Source organism: Aspergillus viridinutans (genome assembly GCF_018404265.1).
Source record: "Aspergillus viridinutans IFM 47045 DNA, scaffold_4, whole genome shotgun sequence".
In the NCBI taxonomy this organism is placed as follows: Eukaryota; Fungi; Ascomycota; class Eurotiomycetes; order Eurotiales; family Aspergillaceae; genus Aspergillus; species Aspergillus viridinutans.
Window position 1 is genome coordinate 607,551 of NW_025091220.1, and position 17,138 is coordinate 624,688.

Sequence of the window (17,138 nt, forward strand, 5' to 3'; positions counted from 1 at the left end):
TTTGGTTTAATTACGTATGAACAGTCAGCCAACCATGGAGAGATGTCATCTACCTATGCTCCTGACCTGCATGGGTATTCCCCCTCCCCCTCTCTTGAACCGTTTACCTGCTCTACATCTCTCTTCAAACAACTATCTGATATTTTTCTTGAGTTTTGTGTTCTGGAACAGTCATACGAGACTGTAATTCAGAGATACTGGAGATAATTAATGAGTTGGAGGCTTGGATGACAGAAGAAAGTCTGGCATCCGAGTCATATTGAATCCCGCATCTACTAAGGCGTATCTAAGGGTACAAATCCCCAGGTACGCGCTGGTTCTCGCGACAGCTCCGCACTCGAGCAGGGAGAGTGCAATAACTTATTCCGTCCTTCCTCTTAAGATCTTTGGCACGCCAATCGACAAACAATAGTATGTTTCAATGAGAGCCCGCAACTGCTTCTTGCGATGACTCACGCTGACAAGCGTTCTATACACAAGGTTCCACGCAGTCTCTATATAGGTTCCCAGCTCATCGATCGTTTTTGCCAGTCAACATCATTGTTTGAACACCCGTTCTCAGACCTTATCAGAGGTCTTGAGGGCGGTCTCCTTAGTGAGATTCTCTGTTGCCTCCTTGAGGCACTCCTTCCAGTTGAATGCCCCCGGCAGCCTCGGACGACTTATTTCGCCAGCAGGGCCGGGCTTCAGGCGATCTCACCCCCTTTCCCCCAGACTTCCCTCGGCCAAGTCCCGAAAACAATGATAATATTGGAAAAACGAAGAAAAAGGGTAAAAACGGCAAAGGAGGTAAAGGGGCCAAAGCGGTAGCCAAGTCTCCGCCTGATGACCTGTATGCATGGAAATCACTCCTTTCAGGCCATAAGCATCATAAACTGACAAAGTCTGTCCTCGATGAAACAGGATTGACACTTCCCCGCCTGTGCTAGCTGAGCCGGCGTCTTATTCAGATACTCCGTTAGCCCCCCCTAGTAATCCGGTTGCCTCGGCCGTTCCAGACGCTTTTGGGTCACTTACGGAAACGACGGAGAATGATCTTGCCATCCGTACGGGAACATGGGCAAAATCAGTTCCATATGGAAAAAGTCCTCCAAATGATGGCATCAATGGGGAGCTCGCAGGCGGGTCTCCCCTCAGCTTCCCTACGCACCTAGATAAAGGTGGTTTCAGTCAACCCTCGTCAACCTCTCCTCCTCCTCGAAGGAGACCCTTGAGCTACGGTAATGGATACCTGAGCAGCAATTTGTCCCGGCAGCAATCCGTAGACAGGCAGAAGAGTCATTCTCTGAGTGGCCCGTACGATGGTCATATTCCCCTGCCTCATCTGCCGCAACCTCACTTCTACGGTGCACCGGATATTGATCTCTCTCCATTTACTGGTTCAAACCGGGTAGCTGGAGATGAAGGTTATTCATTTTGTGGCTTTGACACTTTGTCCGGTCCAGCGTTCAAGTCCTCCAAGATGGGTGGCACCGTAATGCTTGTTGGCACTGATGGGGCCTTGGACGTTCTCGCAATCGAAGACCGCAAAACACGTTTAGTGGGAAAGCTTAGTGGGCTCAGGGGCCGGGTGATACAGGCGAAGATCCTAGCCTCTACCTCATCGAACGATCCGTTCATTTCGTCTAGACCGCATGTCGCCGTCATCATACACGGACCCTGTGCCTCGAGTGAAGACGAAGGCCGGACGTCTTCTGCTGGTTCGGAAACGAATGAGATACCGCCTAGTCAGACTGGAAGGCTTCCGCCGGGCGAAAAGCGCGTTAGCAAGGATGAGCCGAAACTGTACCAAACCAGAGCCGAGATTTACTCTCTCAGGAGCGGAGAGCAGATCGCAACACTGTTCACCACGCAACCTACCCCGTGTTTTGAGAACATTCCCGGATTGCCTGCTCTTGCCCCATCTCCTACTGGGAATCTAAAGCTACTCGTCAGCGGGAACCATATTGTGTTGGCATCCGGCGTCAGTGGGGAGGTGTATGTATACGGCATAAACCCTTTTTCACCGTCATGCGCATACCATTGCTTGGGTAAAACCTGGACAAGTGTACAGACACGAGATGCCCGGCGATACTCAACATCATCCAGTTCAACTGATCCGGATGCATCTCGAAACGACTCCCCGCATGGTTCAGCCGTTTCAGATTACCCTGTGCTGGCGCTTAGAGGACGATGGCTAGCCATAGTGCCACCCTCCTCAACTTATAGAGCTTCTATTCGCGGAACGGTGCCTGCGTCACTTATTCAGGGCAAAGCTTTTGGGCTGGAGACGCGTAGTCCTCCAGCCAAGCCACCAGTCACCTCCGCAACGGACGTCGGCGAGGGCGAGAGTCTCTTTGACAAAGTAGCAAGGGGTGTCACCCAAGAGCTGGTACGTGGTGCACGCTGGATGGGTGACCAGGGACTTCAAGCTTGGAACAGTTACTGGAATAAAGACCAGTCTCAGAACACGTCCTCGCGGCGATCTCCAAATTTTATGGACTTACCACAACAAGGATACAGTCTCTTCCCTCCGACACACGCCCAGGAAACTCAAACGACGTCGCCTGCAGAACCCGACTTTGTCTCGATACTGGATTTGAGACGATTCGATGATGGCGGCGAGACAAGGAATGCTATGCTCAACCCCATCGCTACCTTCCAGGTCCCTAATGGATGTAGCTTCTTGTCATTCTCCCCTAATGGCTTGATGCTACTCACAGCGAGCAAGAAGGGGGATGTCCAGTACGTTTGGGACTTGATGCAAGCCAGGCATTGTCGGGCAGGGGTCTTTCTCTCCGAGGACTCCACAACGCCATCAGCCAACGTGCGACAAGTTGCGCGGTTCGCGCGTCTTACTACGTCTTCTATTGTCGATGTGATCTGGTCCCCTCCATCTGGAGATCGTCTGGCAGTGATCACCCGCAAGGGTACAGTGCACGTTTTTGACCTTCCTCGCAGTGCTTTCCAGTGGCCTCCGTTCCGGCGAGCACGCCCTCAACCCCACAAGTCCCAAGCCAACAATTCCCCCACGGACGAAGCGACTGAGAGAGCGGCTGTGACGAATCCGCTATCCGCCGCGTTTAAACTCGTTGGTGGAAAAACGCAGCCTATCCTGGCTGCTGTCAGAGGCCGCACTCCGTCCGCCGGCTCTGCATTTCCTGCAGTCGGTGCGTTCGCAATTCCCTCCGCAGCGGGAGTCCGAAGTGGGAGGGCGGTTGCTGCTGGCCTTAGCAAATCGATGGGTGCAGCGACTGGTACAGTCAATACTCTCCGGCACGCTGGTGAAAATCGACTGCACCTCTCCGGTCTTGCCCGTGACCCAGCCGCGTCTCGTGTCGTTTGGATCTCGAACAAAGGGCAACCTTTCCTGGGGGTGGTAGACAATGGATTCTTCCGGCTATACCGGGTCAAACGATCCATTTCTTCTCACAAGAATCGCCAGCTGCAGTCGGTCATTGGAAACAAGGAAATCGAGTACAGGTTGCCCGCAAACCTTCAGACTTCATGCGGTCCACTGCTGATTGGGACATTCGCTCATGAACACACTGTCTCTGCCATCTTAACCCTGCCGTCTTCAACCTCACGGCCCCACACTACCTCGAAAATTAGGTGCCAGCCCCTCTCCCAGGCCGAGATCGAGACGAACGCACCTTACCAGCCCTTCCACACCGATCACAGAGTCAATCTCTTCGTTTTCTCGAATGAAAACGAAGTATGTGATCCGTTGACGTGTGGCCCGGGCGGCCAGTGGATCTTTGGCGACAGCATCTCGCTCACCAAACTTCACGTGCGGCCATTCAGCGCCGGTGGCGGCACCAGGGATGATGACGATATCGTGCACGAACAACACCACGGCTTCGGGGGAGAAATGGAGAACCTCATCACTCTGGGCAACAGCACCGGCAACGTTGAAGAGGTTGTTATCACCACCCGCAGGAAGAAGAGACATTCCATGGCGGTCTCCGCTGCTCCTGGCGGCGGTGTCGACGACGGCTTCTTCGAAGACGACTGTGAGGTGCTGGATTTTGCTCGGGACCGGGTTTGAAATTCAACATCAAACCTTTCTGTGCTATTTAAAGCACCCTGTGCCTTATTCCCTTCCGCATCCACGCAGCTTGACATACTTCTAGACTTTGATCTGAGTTTGGCGTTTGGTCTCAATATCGTGCACATGCCTATTCATAGAAATCCATACGAGCAGAGCAGCACGAGATAATCTTGCAGTTTCGAGGTCATTGGAGTTTATTACACGGTTGGTCTTGTTTTTGATTGCTTCTTCTGGCTCCAGGATACCTTTCTTGGGTTTCCACGACTCTCCCTTTGGTTCTGGATGTTTGCTGTGTGCCTGATACTCTTGCAACTACATACTAAATACCCAAATACTGTACCTCTCTATTGAGATTTGATAGACAGAATGAGATCTATGGGATGAATTGCTTGATCTATTATGCATTTGCCGAGAAGGCTTGGGAATATGTGTATATAGGCAAGTTACGACCATCGTCTAACTTGCAATGTCCCTCCTCAAGGAATATGGGTTGCCTCCTCCATCTCCTCGTCCCACCACTTGCGAAACTCGACCAACCGCTGTGTCCGCACGCGAGCCATTTCCCTCCCCGTCTGCGTCTTCATCATCCCCTCCAACCGCACCAGCTTCTCCTGAAAGTGAGCTATAGCATTATTCATATCCCACGGTTCCCCAGGACCAAGATACTTCTTCCCCTGGGCCCCCAGAAACGTAAAGCACCGCCCGATCCCCACCGCCCCCAGCGCATCCAACCGGTCTGCATCTTGCACCACCGCCAACTCCACATACCCCTCCTCGTCGATCAATCTCTGCACCGTCGCAGGATCTTTCACCTCCTTCGAGTACGACACATGCGTCACGATGGTCTGCACCCTCGCCGCGAGCGCCGCATCCGCCCCATGCGCCAGCAGCGCCTGCTCCACCATCCTGCCCGGATCAACCGCCGCCTGCTGCTGCTGCTGCTGTTCCCCCGCCGCAGACGTCGCCGCAGCAACCTGCGTCAGATACTTCCTATCCCCAATATCATGAAGCAAGGCAGCGAGTTTGACGAGGTCAGCGTCGTAGGTGATGTCCGGGTGTGCGAGCTGCTCCTTCTCGAGGATTGTGCGGGCTAGTGTGACGACGCGGTGGACGTGGGCGGGGTTGTGGGAGGGATCGTGGGCGGACATGCAGGATGTGACGAAGGCGGCCATCGAGTTGTAGAGGTGGTGGAAGTCTTTTGGGGGTGCCATTTTTCGTTTCCCACTTTGGTTGGTTGAGGTGGGGTTGTGTATGGGTGTAGTATAGGACAGGAAGAGATATTCTTCTCTGCTAGGAGTTACGTGATTGAGGCGGCGTCAGGCTGTGGATAGTTTGGTGTATCAGAAATGAGGAGATATGGAGTTGACGCGCACCTTATCAGCCTTATCGGTTAGGTGTGGATCTCCCTATAGATCTCCACGCTCTACGGAGTAGGTCGGTCGTCATTCATCGTTGGCATCTACTTGATTACATTGCAGGCATGTACTCTGAAACTCACATAATGTTAAGGTTTAGAGCCTCGATTCAAAGGACGGGATTTGGCAAATGGGGGTAAAGGGGAAAAGCCGGGAGACTTGGGAGACATCTCAAATGGTTCTGAGCGGCAAAGTGATTATGAGAATATTCCGCAAAAGACGTTTCGGAGCAGATAGTGTCTAGGTGAGATGATGGTCACTTGGACAGACCGCGCTGAATTGAACGTCCTTGACAATTGCCTTGGTCTTCTAGGAAGTCGGTCAAGGCAACCGTGCACGCGTGAATGTCAACGTTCATACTATAATTCGAAGTAGACAGCCCATGAGCCAAATTCATGATTAAGCATTTCGCATTGGTATCTCAAAATATTTTGAAAGTACTACACATGAAAGGCAACTATGGCACAGTATTAGGCGGCATCCTTATTAGTACTTCAGTGAGAATGAAGAGGAATAAAATCAATCGACCCGTCTCCCGTAACCCTATTAACTCCCGTCTCGATATTCGTTACCATCTGGGACCCAGTCGCAGCCATGAGCCGCGTCTGTAAAGAACAGGTCATCGTTTACAGAGCCCAGGCAGCAAAAACGAAGCCAAGGAGACCGGCGGCAGAGACACCAAGCTGCAGCTGGTTAACAGCAGCAGCGTTGTGAGTCGAGCTGGAGGTAGAGCCGCTGCTGGTAGCAGTGCTGGAGCCAGATGTGGACTTGGAGCCTGTAGATTGTCCAATTAGCTTTGACTTCCTTGGGCCATTTCAGACCGAATAGAACCAGCAACATACCAGAAGAGCCGGTGGTGGTCGCGGTGTTGGAGCTGACACCAGTGCCGGTGGAACCAGCATTGGTCATGGTCGCGGGGAAGAAGTGGCTGCTGTAGCAGCTGCTCTGGCACGAGGCATACTTGTCAGTGTCGCTAGGAGTGCCAGAGCCCTGAGGGCACGCAGCAACACAGCTGACAGTGTCGTTGGCCTGCTGGTCGCTAGGGCAGGGGACATGGAAACATCCAGCAATGCAGCAAATGTCACTAGAACTGCCTGAATGCAATCGTGAGGTTAGCTTTATGTGATGGGATAGTTCAAGAAGAAGCTATAAATACACACATTTGGCGGCGCAGGAGGCCTCGGGTGACAGGCTGGCGGTGGTGGAGGACGCGCTAGTAGTGGTGGACTGGGCAGTAGCCAGCACCAAGAGAGAGGAGACGGCGATGATGTTGTTGAACTTCATTTTTACTTAGACTGACTGTAGAGATTCAGAAGCGACAGACTTGAGATCTCAGTGCAAGAAAAAGAAAAAGAGGATTGTTGGTACAAACGAGAGACTGGTGTTCGTTGATGAGGAGGAGGAAGAAGAAGAAGAAGAAGAGGGAAAACAGAAGTTGGGGGAAAAGAGGAGTAATAAAGTAAGACCAATAACAGTAGGTAGATGATGCCCTCAGGCAGGAAGGGTTCTCTGTGACCTGTGGATATTGGACAGACTAGACTAATTCCAAGTCTTGTCACTCAGTCAATCCGCCTAGGTTTCTTGTCGTTACGCCTTCTCATTAGTAGGGTTTCAGTGTTTCCTGTCTGTAAGTTACTATTTTCTTTTTTGAGATTTAGGACTATCCCGAGTACTCTAACCATCCACTGACAGCGTCACTAAGGCTTTGTGCAGTAACTCCTCAGCTAGCTTAGCTCTGTGGACGATCGTGGTTGGACAAAGCTGTTGAAGAATTGGAGAAATTCAGGTTGTCGTCTGTTAGTCTGGATTCTTCCAGTAGCATCGGCCGATGGCTTGTCCTTACGAAATACAGAGTACAACAGTAATACACAATAATAATAATGATCCAAGGAGGATCCGATCATCGTCGCCGACTGCTATTTCCGAAGCAAGCCACCTTGTTTGGGTGATATGGTGACACTCAATAGACCAAAGTTACCTAGTGATAGCCATAATAATGATACTCGACTAAATAATAATAAAGGAGATGCTCATTCAGTGTGAACCATCATTTTGCAAATCCTTCGATCACCTGCTATGCCATCAAAACTTTGGCCGAAAAAGTGAAAACCCACCCTTGCTGATTATTATTAGCAAAAATAGAAGATCAAAGACATGAGGAGATTGTGGCTGTCGAATCTGGGGTCGGAATTCAAGAAAAAGAGTGCCTAAAATAACCAGATTCATTAGTGTGGCCCTGTCCGCCTCTAGCCCCAAATCATTTGACTCGGACCAGGTTTCAATTTTGACTTCTGTGCCTGTGATCTCTGACCAGAACGGAAATTGTGAGGCAATTAAGGGGGCTGTCTTTGTTGATCCTGGACGCTGCTCCGTCAGCACCCTCGGTTTCCACCCTGACAATTGAGGTCCATACTACTTGGTATGGATAGGGCGACTGTTGCCTTGGATAGAGTATCTCGAATCTTCCTCGTCAAACATCAACGAGAGGCTTAAGTGGAGCTGCTAAAATGGTTTCCATGACTCCTCCCTCCACCACGCTAACAGCCCAGTGCAAAGGACGTGCGTAGACTAGTACCTACCTAAGAGGCTAAGACGATGAGTGAAAGTGCAAACAGGACAAACACCCAAGTGTACTGTTCAATTAGCCTCACGTGATGTCGCGGCACCGCGTCGCGTAGTCGCTTCATCACCAAACAATAGCCTGAGAATCCGACGAGGGGCTATTTGGTTAATGTCAAGCGAGTCGCGACATGTCCGATTCTGGTAACGACTCTGATGATTTTTTTGAGGATGAGATTGACGACGTCATCGTCCCTGGGACACCCGATGCAGTTGAATCAGCCCAGACGAACAATCGTCCAGCAAAGCGCCGGCGCTTAGACGCTGGCGTTTTTGATGATGCAGGCAAGCTACCGCGACCTACAATTTGCTTACGATCTGGATCTGATACCCGTTTGGCTTAGAATCCGATATCTCCATAGATCAAGGCGATGGGGAGGACGAATTCCAATCGCCCGACCGAGGGTCTGTTAACGGCGTTCAATCTGAGGATGTCGAGAGATCCTCCAAGTACAAGGTCTTTGTACCAAAGCGCAACAACTTCCAGGAGAATATCTTCGTCACACAATTGACGCAGCCGCCTTCGCCCCCGGAGATGATTCGTGGCCCTCGATGGAAGAAACCTGGCCCCGAACCTCTTGCGCCCGAGCCTACAACAACCACAGTTGATGGGAGTCATCAACCGGATCAGTATTATGATGAAGATAAAGAAATGGAGGCTGCTATTGCAGCATCACTGCGCTCATTCGAGGAAGAGAATGGGGTAAATACCCCTTCTACGGTATCTCGGTCTTCGGCAGCACAGACTGCTGTCGCGCCTTCGGCAGCACCGAAAGAGCCTGCAGCAGATGTGCCATTCGATCTCGATGATATACCTGACGATGCCTTCGATTCGGACCTATCCTTGTCGCCACCCAGGACGACATCTCAAGCGGCACGTAGGCCACCTGTTCAGTCCCAATTCAGCACCAATCGCCCGTTGGGCCTACGGCAATCCACGTTATTCGACATGGCTGCACGAAATCCGGACATCCCCTCGCCGAGAGGAGAGCAAATTTTCTCGCCACCGGAGAAAAATGAACCTCCTACTCATCACAAACTCAATCAAGAGGCTATAGACACATGGGTCTACCCCACTAATTTGGGGAAGACGAGAGACTACCAATTCAACATCGCACAGCGAGGTCTTTTCCATAATCTGCTGGTTGCCCTTCCTACTGGTCTGGGAAAGACGTTCATCGCAGCGACCATTATGCTCAATTGGTATCGATGGACAAAGAGTGCCCAAATCATCTTCGTAGCACCGACGAAGCCCCTGGTAGCTCAGCAGATCTCTGCTTGCTTCGAGGTGGCCGGCATCCCGCGATCACAGACGACAATGCTGACAGGTGAAGCCGCGCCAGGCATTCGCGCGGAGGAATGGAGAACCAAACGTGTTTTCTTCATGACCCCTCAAACCCTCGTCAATGATCTCAAGTCAGGAATAGCCGACCCCAAACGTGTCGTCCTGCTCGTTGTTGACGAGGCTCATCGTGCCACTGGCGGCTATGCATACGTGGAAGTGGTCAAGTTCCTCAAGCGGTATAACAAGAGCTTCCGGGTCCTCGCCCTCACTGCAACTCCGGGTTCTACTGTGGAATCAGTGCAAGCCGTCATTGATGGCCTGGGTATTGCCAAAGTGGAGATTCGCACCGAGCAGTCTCTCGACATTCGGGAGTATGTACATGCTCGAGACACCGAGGTGCAAACATTCCAGAATTCCGATGAAATGGTGCTGTGCATGGAGCTCTTCACAAGGACTCTGCAGCCGCTTGTCGACCAACTTCGTAACCTTAACGCCTACTGGGGAAGGGATCCGATGGCTCTTACCGCGTACGGTCTCACCAAGGCCCGTCAGCAATGGATGGGTTCGGATGCAGGGAGGAATGCAAACCTTGGGCTGAAGGGCAAGGTAAACGCGATTTTCACCGTTCTCGCGAGTCTGGCCCATGCTATTGATCTCCTGAAGTATCACGGTATCACGCCGTTCTATCGGCACCTTTTGCACTTTCAGTCTAACACTGACGGCCAAAAAGGGGGCAAGTATCAACGCCAGATTGTGCAGGACGAAAGCTTCAAGAAACTCATGAACCATCTCCAGCCTTGGACTAAGAACCCAGAATTCATCGGCCATCCGAAATTAGAATACCTCAAACAGGTCGTACTCAATCACTTCATGGATCGAGGGGAAGGAACGGCAGCCCATGGAGACCAGAGTCAGTCAGCAACACGAATTATGATATTTGTACATTTTCGAGACAGCGCTGAGGAGGTTGTCAGAGTTCTGAAGCGGTACGAGCCTCTGATCCGACCCCACGTGTTTGTAGGGCAGAGCAGTGCGAAAGGATCCGAGGGAATGGACCAAAAGACACAGTTGAGCATTGTGCAAAAGTTCAAGAAAGGCACATATAACACTATCGTGGCGACCTCTATTGGTGAAGAAGGCCTTGATATTGGCGAGGTCGATCTCATTGTTTGCTACGACTCTTCGGCGTCTCCCATCCGCATGCTCCAGCGCATGGGACGTACTGGTCGTAAAAGAGCTGGTAATATTGTGTTGCTTCTGATGCAGGGCAAAGAGGAGGAGTCTTATATTAAGGCCAAAGACAATTATGAGAAAATGCAGCAGATGATAGCCAGGGGCACTCGTTTCACCTTTCATGACGACACATCCCCTCGCATATTGCCCCCAGGAGTTCGGCCTGTGGCTGACAAAAGGCAAATCGATATTCCAGTGGAGAACACGCAGGCTGATTTACCAGAGCCCAGAAGGAGAGCACGGCCCCCAAAAAGGCCGCCGAAGAAGTTCCATATGCCAGATGACGTCGAGACTGGTTTTGCAAAGGCGTCCAGTCTCAGTGGGAAAGGGACGAAGAAAGCAGAAACTAAGAGAGCCGTTCGCAAACCAACTCCAGAGCCTGCGGAGATTCCCACCCTGGAAGAAGTTATCCTTACGCCTGGACAGCAACAGGATCTTGAGCGACGCTATTGTCATATAGGAGGCACTAGCCCAGAGTTCATCCGGAACCCCCGTGTTGACGCCTATCCTCGTCTGCAATCCGTTCCCAGGCCGACAAAAGCTGTCAAACATGGTTCCTTGACCTGCCGCATGATTGGCACTCTCCACAAAATGAGTAAGGTGAGTGCTGATTGTGAAAGCCGATATAAGAGAGTGTTGGCTCTGGAGTCAAACAAGAAGAACGAGGACTCGGTCCTCTCTCGCGGATCGGTTCCTCCAGCGCAGAACAGTCGACCGCCTGGGAACAAGCTTCACTCGTTGAAAAAGCAGTCGGCCACTTCAAAGCCAAACAATGTACATGTGCGGAAAGACGTAAATGTCGACGATTGCACTCCCGAACTGCTGTCCCCAGAGAAGTTGATGTCATCTTTTCTGGAACCTCATACCGAGAGACCTTTCTATTCATCACAAAGAAGCCAAGATGCTCTTGAATCAGACCTTGAATTCCCTGATGTCGAGACACTTCTCAAGCGCAGCGCACAGCGCCATGCTTCTCGCAAACGGAATAGACTTGTTCTTGATGATGACAGTGAGGATTGACATTTTGGGTCAGCGTGGACACTTTTGGATACTTGAGCTTGACATTTGGAAGTTTATCATCGTCTCTAGATACCCAAAATTAGATAGCAATAGATGAGTCTCGGATCTCTTTTTTGGACTAAGGGTTGGCAATAGTATGTTCACGGAGAGCGTCGTCCAAGCTCAGGGGGTAGCCTAAATGCCACCCCCACTTTCTCCGCGCACGCACCTTAATCGGTCAAGTCGAGAGGGGCCCGGTTTCATATAGAGCTACACAAATACAACACTCTTCCCACACCTCAAACCATGGCGGACATCCAATTTGACAGTGCGCTGTAAGTGTTCAATTGTCAGCATCAGATCAGATACCTCATATTCCACATCTTGGGCCCTCAGAACGAGGACCCGGACAGCGGAGTGTCACCCCGCTCAGAGACAACAACAGCTCAAGCTGACCATAACAACCACTCTCTAGCGATCTTCTTCGGCGCCTCAACCCCCGTGACACGAAACAGAACCTGCAGGCCATCACATCGATTATCCCTGACCTGACCGAAGATCTCCTCTCCTCCGTCGACCAGCCTCTAGAGATCCGCCGCTGCCCGAAGACGAACCGCGATTACCTGCTCTGCGATTACAACCGGGACGGGGACAGCTACCGCTCGCCTTGGAGCAATGAGTTCGATCCGCCGCTGGAGGACGGCACGGTCCCCAGCGAGCGGGTGAGGAAGCTCGAGGTTGCGGCGAACGAGGCCTTTGATGTGTATCGGGAGCTGTACTATGAGGGTGGCGTGGGCAGCGTTTACTTTTGGGATCTAGATGATGGGTTTGCGGGCGTTATCCTTTTGAAGAAAGGTGGGCTTTTGCTATGTGATGACTGGTGAGACATGGGCTTTGCTAATGGGTATTGTGGATAGGTGTTACGCCCGGAGCGAAGAGCTCGGGAGAGTGGGACAGCATTCATGTCTTCGAGGCGACTGACAGGGCGCGCATGTCTCATTACAAGCTCACGAGCACGGTGATTCTCCACCTGGCGAACGAGAATGAGGCCCTCGGCGAGATGGACCTGAGCGGCAATATGACCCGGCAGATGGAGGTTGATCTCCCTGTGGAGTCGGATGCGAGCCATGTCGCCAATGTGGGTAGGCTCGTTGAGGATATGGAGTTGAAGATGCGGAACTTATTGCGTATGTGTCACGTCTGTAGCTGTTCTGTCTTGACTCGTCACATGCTGATCTGACTTGCAATGGCAGAGGAGGTCTACTTTGGCAAGGCCAAGGATGTGGTGGGTGAACTTCGAAGTAAGCCGCTTCTCTTGTGAGGATAGAGCCAAGAAAATGGATGCTGACAAGAATACAGGCCTCGCACCGCTTTCGGAAGCCAATAAAGAGAAGGCTGCGCATCTGGAGATGATTAGGTCTATGCAGCGGTAGTGCATCAGCCAGCCATCGCTCTCTAAGTTCTGCGAACTAGCATCTGTGTTTGCTTGTTGTGTTAACATGAGCATGCCTTGTTCTTACTGCTCATTTCGCATTATCAAAGCTTCTGCCATACGTGTCAAGACCGGTAATCACTGGCAAAGACGAAAGTAAATAGGTATCGTTTCTTTTCAACCCTGATGAATAACTCTTTCGTGAAAACACGCCGGGACTGTTAACTGCTTCAATTCAATATGTGGGTATCATATAGCACTACTCATTGGCCCCAATAAGACGTAGTTTGACTTGTAAGACCAAAACTTCAGCGCGCGAGATAGGCTGAGCAGTCGGCGCCTCGAAATGTTCGGGCCTCTCAATCGACCTCCATCTTATGTCCACCTTCCATCTTCACGCTCGCAGCTGATGAATCGCCAAGTTGCTCCACGAACTGCCTGGCAGCAGCCCATAGCTCAGCTTCCTTATCTTTCCCTACAGTGTCCTTCCTGCTATTCAGCCAGCTGACATCCAACGGGTTCGAAACACCCGTTGCCCCTCCTCCGCCAGCGCTAGGCAGATCACCCGTCCTCGAGACCGACTCCGGCGCCAAGATAGCAGCTTCCTCGAGGGCGTATACCTGGCGACGTAACCTGACATCGATGGAAGAAAGGAGAGCAAAGTACTGTGACGTAGCCTCTTTAAACCGCGCTTTATGCGACTCGAGGGAAGTGTCCTCGGGAGAGTCGGACGTCCTGGCGTTTGTGAGCGCTTGGATAGCGAGACCGGCGGAGTGAATTAGTTTTGCAACGTCCTGCGAGCGATTAGTGTCTGCTATCTGAGCGGTTCTGTGACCGCTGCGTAAGGTTCATTTGTTTCTCTCTTGAGAGTCGCGCAGAGCTACCTCCTTACCTTGTCCACCTCGTTCAACTGGCGGATCCGGTCCGCTGAAGTGAATACTTGATCTGGTTGTGCAGAGCTCCCGCCCTCGGCCATCTCTTTGGCATTTGAGGGATTTCACCTGGAAATCTAATTTCGCTAAAACCCAATTGAAGATGAGGTCAAAGTAAGAGTAACCTGAGCTATGTCATCACGTGTTGTGATGCCGGACATCGAGAAATCTGATTATCTAAGCCAGAGCACAGCGCTAACCCCAGACAGTCCTAGCTCAATATCAGAAACGTGACTTCGCAAGCCTCCCGATTTACTGAACCATCCGAAATCAAGTCACTTTCGCATCTTGTCTTCGCTTGTCGTCAGAACGCAGCGAAGCCAAAAGACGTGACCGTCAGTATCTAGACATCTAGCATCGCGCCATGTCTGCGCCAGGCGGGGCTCCGAGCCCTGCACCTCGAAGTGCAAGCATCGGCCCCGGTGGCGGTGGTATGTCTATGCCTCCCCAGCAGCCCATGGGAAATACCACTCCAGTTGGAGCACCGACTCCGGGTCCTCCACCGCCGCCGCCGAGTGGTGCGATGTCGCAGCAGAATCTGAATCAAATAGTAAGTATTGATGACATCTGTGCATGAGTTCGTGGGTTTCGCGTAGAATACCTGTCATGTGTTGGGGGTTTTCGTCATTGATAACCGGCTTGTTTTGACTGTGTTTCGTTTGAACTAAACTCTTGGTGTTCATCTTGAGACCCATGGCTGCAGCTTTTCATGTCTCTTGAGGACGAAGTCTATCATGTTTCAGTGTTCATTTCTTAGCACGCTTTTACATCATGTACAGACTTTTTTTTTACTGTGTTGCTAATGTTATCTAGGTCATCGATTACCTGGCCAAGAAAGGATACAGCCGTACTGAAGCCATGCTGCGCATGGAATCAGCTAACCAAGAAATCGATGGCCGTCCTTTGCCTCCTCTTGGCGAGGATGCACGTCCCAAGTATAGAATGGGGTTCGGTAAGGAGATTCCTACTTGGCATATTATTAGTCATATACTAATGCGGCATGTATCTAGATATACTGAAAGGCTGGGTTGAAGACAATCTAGATCTGTACAAGGTAGGCCACTTTCTATCATTAACATGGGCAATGCTTATCTTTGGACAGCCCGAACTTAGGCGCGTTCTGTGGCCGCTCTTTGTTTACTCTTTTCTCAACATGGTGACATCCTTCTATCCACAAGAGGCCAAGCAGTTCTTTGATGTAAACAAGAATCTGTTCCTCCCGGAGCACACAGATGATGTCCGTAAACTGGAGCCCATCAGCCTTCCTGAGCACGTTCAGGACAACTCCACGGCCAAACTCTACCGGAATAACAAGTATCGCTTAGTACTCAGCAACCCAGCGTTTTCGAACCTTATGCAGTTTCTCGAAAATAAGTCGAAAGAGGGAGGCTCTGTGATGTCAGCTATTCTGAGCAGTTACTGCACAATCATTACCAAAGAGCGTGCGTCCGACGATCGTTTCAGCTTCGCTGCTATGCTAGGCCAAGCTGGAGCAGGGCAGACCTTTCCCGCTGAAGATGAAGGCATTCCCGGTCACCATCCCGGATCGGCCTATACCGGCGATAATCCGGCCATGGCTGGAACATTACCCCGGCTCCGACTGGGCAAGCTTCCTATGGAATCAACCCTTGAGACAGACGTACGAGGCGAATTAGCAGACGAAGACATGAAGAACCCACCGGCACCTGGACACAACAGTCTTGTGCAGGAGTTTGACCAGATGATCAAAAAGGAAGAAGACGACGAAGCGCCCAGTCGTGCCGACATTCCATATCCTCCCTCGACCGCGCGCGATGTGGCTCTGGAAGTCCAAAAGGTGAAAGAGAATCGTGACCGGTTCAGGATCGAGGGCCGGACGGGAGGTGTTGGTCCTGCAGTCAGTGTTTGCATGTTCACATTTCACAACACTTACGACGGGTGGGTAATGACCGTTTTCTTCGACTGGAAGTCATTATTAATGAAGTGATAGAATCAACTGCCTGGATTTCTCCGACGATAATATGCTCGTTGCAGCTGGCATGCAGGAGTCGTATATTCGCGTTTGGAGTATGGATGGCAAGAAAATCCAAACGACCTACGACAACGTGGATGATGCGCCTCCCTCGAACTCGCGTCGTCTGATTGGCCACTCTGGTCCGGTCTACGCAGTAGCATTTGCACCTTCTGCCACACGCTCAGAGGGCGCTGTAGCGCCGACCAACGCCCGTTGGCTGCTCTCCTCGTCTGCAGACAAGACCATCCGACTCTGGTCTCTTGATCTATGGCAGTGCATGGTCGTCTACAAGGGCCATGATCAGCCTGTTTGGGATCTCCAATGGGGACCATTCGGTCACTACTTTGTTTCCGGCGGACATGATAAGACCGCTCGTCTCTGGGTTACAGACCATATTCGTCAGCAGCGCATTTTCGTCGGCCATGACCAGGACGTGGACTGCATCTGCTTCCACCCGAATTCCGCCTACGTCTTCACTGGCAGCTCCGACCATACGGTCCGCATGTGGGCGGTCACCACCGGTAACGCTGTGCGGATGTTCACTGGTCACACCGGCAATATCACAGCCTTGGCCTGCAGCAGAGACGGTAAACTACTTGCATCCGCAGACGACCAAGGATCCATCCTCTTGTGGGATCTGGCACCCGGAAGATTGTTGAAGCGCATGCGCGGTCATGGGAAAGGAGGCATCTGGTCCCTTAGCTGGAGCGTCGAGTCAACAATCCTGGTCTCTGGCGGCGCCGACGGCACTGTCCGCGTGTGGGATGTCACCGGCCCAGCCCAGGATCCGTCCCAGGGCCGTGTAGTCGGCGAAGGCGGAGCAGGCACCAAGGTCGATGCTGGCAACCCCTCGGCCGCTTCCACCCAACCCTCGACCTCGGTTGCACCGGGAATGGGCAAGAAGAAAGGAAAGGATGTCGTCGTCACACCTGACCAGATCAGCGCCTTCCCGACGAAGAAGAGCCCGGTCTACAAAGTCAAGTTCACCAACATGAATTTGATCATTGCCGGCGGGGCTTATCTCCCTTGACGAGAAATTGTGAGTTTCCCTTCCGTTGCAAAAGTGGCGCCAGATACCCGTATTGTATTTTGATCTGTCTTCCCTTACATTTCCCATTGCTCAGTGGACTATCATGGGGCTTAGTGGCTTGATATTCGACGGCGTCGTGGGGGGGAGGCATCGGTGTTACATTGGCAATA

At 51.7% G+C, this 17,138-nt stretch overlaps 7 protein-coding genes across 7 annotated transcripts; 4 read left to right on the forward strand and 3 right to left on the reverse strand.

The window, feature by feature from the left end:
* Nucleotides 1-638: 638 nt before the first annotated feature.
* On the forward strand, nt 639-4,027 carry Aspvir_006226 (uncharacterized protein; the record flags this gene model as incomplete). The annotated part of the gene is made up of 2 exons (XM_043269432.1): nt 639-832; nt 904-4,027. The coding sequence occupies 2 exons, from the start codon at nt 639-641 to the stop codon at nt 4,025-4,027; spliced, it is 3,318 nt and encodes a 1,105-aa protein (XP_043125367.1).
* Nucleotides 4,028-4,506: 479 nt separating this feature from the next.
* On the reverse strand, nt 4,507-5,241 carry Aspvir_006227 (HD domain-containing protein; the record flags this gene model as incomplete). The annotated part of the gene is made up of 1 exon (XM_043269433.1): nt 4,507-5,241. One exon carries the CDS (start codon nt 5,239-5,241, stop codon nt 4,507-4,509), a length of 735 nt encoding a protein of 244 aa, XP_043125368.1.
* An 830-nt stretch (nt 5,242-6,071) lies between these two features.
* On the reverse strand, nt 6,072-6,729 carry Aspvir_006228 (uncharacterized protein; the record flags this gene model as incomplete). Its single annotated transcript, XM_043269434.1, has 3 exons — nt 6,072-6,220; nt 6,288-6,539; nt 6,606-6,729. The coding sequence occupies 3 exons, from the start codon at nt 6,727-6,729 to the stop codon at nt 6,072-6,074; spliced, it is 525 nt and encodes a 174-aa protein (XP_043125369.1).
* Nucleotides 6,730-8,195: 1,466 nt separating this feature from the next.
* On the forward strand, nt 8,196-11,602 carry mph1 (3'-5' DNA helicase; the record flags this gene model as incomplete). Its single annotated transcript, XM_043269435.1, has 2 exons — nt 8,196-8,313; nt 8,409-11,602. The coding sequence occupies 2 exons, from the start codon at nt 8,196-8,198 to the stop codon at nt 11,600-11,602; spliced, it is 3,312 nt and encodes a 1,103-aa protein (XP_043125370.1).
* Nucleotides 11,603-11,887: 285 nt separating this feature from the next.
* Nucleotides 11,888-13,014, forward strand: cap2 (F-actin-capping protein subunit beta; the record flags this gene model as incomplete). Its single annotated transcript, XM_043269436.1, has 5 exons — nt 11,888-11,916; nt 12,057-12,436; nt 12,499-12,768; nt 12,835-12,882; nt 12,941-13,014. The coding sequence occupies 5 exons, from the start codon at nt 11,888-11,890 to the stop codon at nt 13,012-13,014; spliced, it is 801 nt and encodes a 266-aa protein (XP_043125371.1).
* A 358-nt stretch (nt 13,015-13,372) lies between these two features.
* Aspvir_006231 (mediator of RNA polymerase II transcription subunit 11) lies at nt 13,373-13,989 on the reverse strand (the record flags this gene model as incomplete). The annotated part of the gene is made up of 2 exons (XM_043269437.1): nt 13,373-13,807; nt 13,906-13,989. The coding sequence occupies 2 exons, from the start codon at nt 13,987-13,989 to the stop codon at nt 13,373-13,375; spliced, it is 519 nt and encodes a 172-aa protein (XP_043125372.1).
* Nucleotides 13,990-14,309: 320 nt separating this feature from the next.
* Nucleotides 14,310-16,968, forward strand: Aspvir_006232 (putative transcription initiation factor TFIID subunit; the record flags this gene model as incomplete). The annotated part of the gene is made up of 5 exons (XM_043269438.1): nt 14,310-14,495; nt 14,759-14,897; nt 14,956-14,999; nt 15,048-15,862; nt 15,915-16,968. The coding sequence occupies 5 exons, from the start codon at nt 14,310-14,312 to the stop codon at nt 16,966-16,968; spliced, it is 2,238 nt and encodes a 745-aa protein (XP_043125373.1).
* Between the last annotated feature and the right edge of the window lie 170 nt (nt 16,969-17,138).